The sequence below is a fragment of the Onychostruthus taczanowskii genome, unplaced genomic scaffold, assembly GCF_017590055.1.
Source record: "Onychostruthus taczanowskii isolate IOZ18803 unplaced genomic scaffold, ASM1759005v1 scaffold184, whole genome shotgun sequence".
Classification (NCBI taxonomy): Eukaryota; Metazoa; Chordata; class Aves; order Passeriformes; family Passeridae; genus Onychostruthus; species Onychostruthus taczanowskii.
The window spans coordinates 1,137,596-1,140,354 of record NW_024499062.1 but is presented as its reverse complement, the minus strand read 5'-3'; the positions used below and the strand labels follow the sequence as shown (position 1 = coordinate 1,140,354).

Below are 2,759 nucleotides of genomic sequence, written 5' to 3'. Positions count from 1 at the left end.
CCCCCCCCTTCCCAGCCGGCTCCCGCTCTCCGCAGGGAAAACAAATCCACGGGAAGGGCAGCGGGAATGTGGGAGCCGCAATTCCAAGCTGGGAATATTCCCGGTCTCCCTCTCCCGTCATTCCAGAGGCTCCAGCCCCGCGTCGTGCCAGGAATCCACAAAAAAACCGCGGAGGAGGGAGAGGAGGAAAAGCTCCCGAAACTTTCCGGGGTGGGGGGGAAAAACTCTGGAATTCTCCGGCTGGCAGGGAATTCCCTTCCTCTGGAAGCCGGCAGCTGGAATTCCGAACTTCCAGCAGAATTCCCAGCCCAACCCCACGGCAGCGCTGCCGTTGTCCAGGAAAATTCCCCTGGCATTATCCATGAGAATTTCCCCGGTTTTATCCGTGAAAATTTCCTTGGTGTTATCCACAAAGATTCCCCTGCTGTTATCCATTAATTTTTTTTTCCCTGGCGTTATCCATGAAAATTTCCCGGCTCCCGCTGCAGCTCGGGAAGCGGAGCCGGGAGAAGCCGGAATGGGCGAGGGGGGTTGGGAATTCGGGATGTGGGGAAGGGATTTGGGAGCGGAGCCGGGATGGGTGCGGGGGGGGGACAAGGACACGGCCCCGGAGGGACGGGAATGGGAACGCCGGGAATGGGAACGGAGCCGGAGCGGGGCCGGGAGAGCGGCCCCAGAACCGGGAGGGGACCCCAAAACCGGGAGGGGGATCACAAAAACGGGATGGGGACCCCAAAACCGGGAGAGCGGCCCCAAAACTGGGAGGGGACCCCAAAACCGGGATTGGGGATCCCACAGAGCTCTGGTCCCAAAAGCCGGGATGGGGACCCCAAAACCGGGAGGGGGATCCCACAGAGCTCCGGCCCAAAAACCGGGAGGGGACCCCAAAACCGGGATTGGGGATCCCAAAACCGGGATGGGGACCCCACAGAGCTGTGGCCCCAAAACCGGGAGGGGACCCCAAAACAGGATTGGGGACCCCAAAACCAGGCTGGGGATCCCACAGAGCTGTGGCCCCAAAACCGGGAGGAGGATCCCAAAACCGGGAGGGGACCCCAAAACCGGGAGGGGACCCCAAAACCGGGATTGGGGATCCCAAAAACGGGATGGGGACCCCACAGAGCTCCGGCCCCAAAACCGGCAAGGAGACCCCAAAACCGGGATTGGGGACCCCAAAACCGGGAGGGGGATCCCACAGAGCTCCGGCCCAAAAACCGGGAGGGGACCCCAAAACCGGGATTGGGGACCCCAAAACCGGGATGGGGACCCCACAGAGCTCTGGCCCCAAAACCGGCAAGGAGACCCCAAAACAGGATTGGGGACCCCAAAACCAGGGTGGGGATCCCACAGAGCTGTGGCCCCAAAACCGCGAGGGGGATCCCAAAACCGGGAGGGGATCCCACAGAGCTCCAGCCCTAAAACCAGGCTGGGGACCCCAAAACCAGGCTGGGGACCCCAAAGCCACTCGGGAAACACCACGGAGCTTCAGCCCCACACCTGGGCTGGGGACCCCAAAAAGCTGCAGCCCCACAAGCAGACTGGACACCCCACAAAGCTGCAACCCCAAAACCAACCAGGGGACCCCACAGAGCTGCAGCCCCACAGCCGAACTGGGGACCCCAAAAGCTGCAGCCCCACAGCCGAGCTGGAGACCCCAAAAGCTGCAGCCCCACAGGTGGGTTGGGGACCCCAAAAGCTGCAGCCCCACAACTGGGCTGGAGACCAGCCAGGTGAGCTGGACACCCCACACCGAGCTCGAGACCCCACAGCTGGGATGGAGACCCCAAAAACTGCAGCCCCACAGCTGGGTTGGCACCCCACAGCTGCAGCCCCACAGGTGGGCTCAAGTCCCCAAAAGCTCCAGCCCCACAGGTGGGCAGGACACCCCAAAATCTGCAGCCCCACAAGCAGACTGGAGACCCCACAGCCCCACAGGTGGGCAGGACACCCCAAAATCTGCAGCCCCACAAGCAGACTGGAGACCCCACAGCCCCACAGGTGGGCAGGACACCCCAAAATCTGCAGCCCCACAAGTAGCCCGCAGACCCCACAGCCCTGCAGCCCCACAGGTGGGCAGGACACCCCAAAATCTGCAGCCCCACAGGCAGGCAGGACACCCCACAGCCCTGCAGCCCCACAACCAGACTGGACACCCAAAGCAGCCTGCAGCTGCCCCACAGCTCTGCAGCCCCACAGGTGGGCAGGAACCCCAAAATCTGCAGCCCGCAGACCCCACAGCTCTGCAGCCCCACACCTGCACAGCGATCCCGAGGCACCGCAGCCCCACAGGTGGGCAGGAACCCCAAAAGCCTCAGCCCCACAGGTGGGCAGGAACCCCAAAAGCCTCAGCCCCACAGGTGGGCAGGAACCCCAATCCCTCCAGCCCCACAGGTGGGCAGGAACCCCAATCCCTCCAGCTCCCCATCCATCCCTCCATCCATCCCTCCCTCCATCCATCCCAGCCGCGGCCCCGCCACTGCCGCATCCAGCACCGGGGACAGCACCCGCCGCTCCTCCCGCCCTCCCCGGCCGCTCCCCGCCGCCGTCCCGGTGTCCCCGCCGCCGTCCCGGTGTCCCCGCTCACCCTTGACGGCCTCGCCGCGGTTGAGCTGGATCTCGCCATCGCCCTGCGGCGCGTAGCTCTTCACCACGATGAACTTGCGGCCGGGCACGGCGCTGTAAAGCTTCCGCTTGGGCCCGCGCAGCGGGGCGGGCGCGGCGTGGGGCGCGGGCTCGGTCCCGGGGCCGGCGGGGGGCCC

The 2,759-nt window shown here is 65.1% G+C and overlaps 1 protein-coding gene across 1 annotated transcript in view; it reads right to left on the bottom strand.

The window, feature by feature from the left end:
* The window catches only part of SHANK3 (SH3 and multiple ankyrin repeat domains 3), a 153,583-nt gene that overhangs the window by 84,107 nt on the left and 66,717 nt on the right, over positions 1-2,759 (bottom strand). Inside the window, exon 13 of the mRNA XM_041401084.1 lies at positions 2,585-2,757. Within this exon, the coding sequence (XP_041257018.1) occupies positions 2,585-2,757 (173 nt within the window). The remainder of the gene's footprint in view (positions 1-2,584; positions 2,758-2,759) is intronic.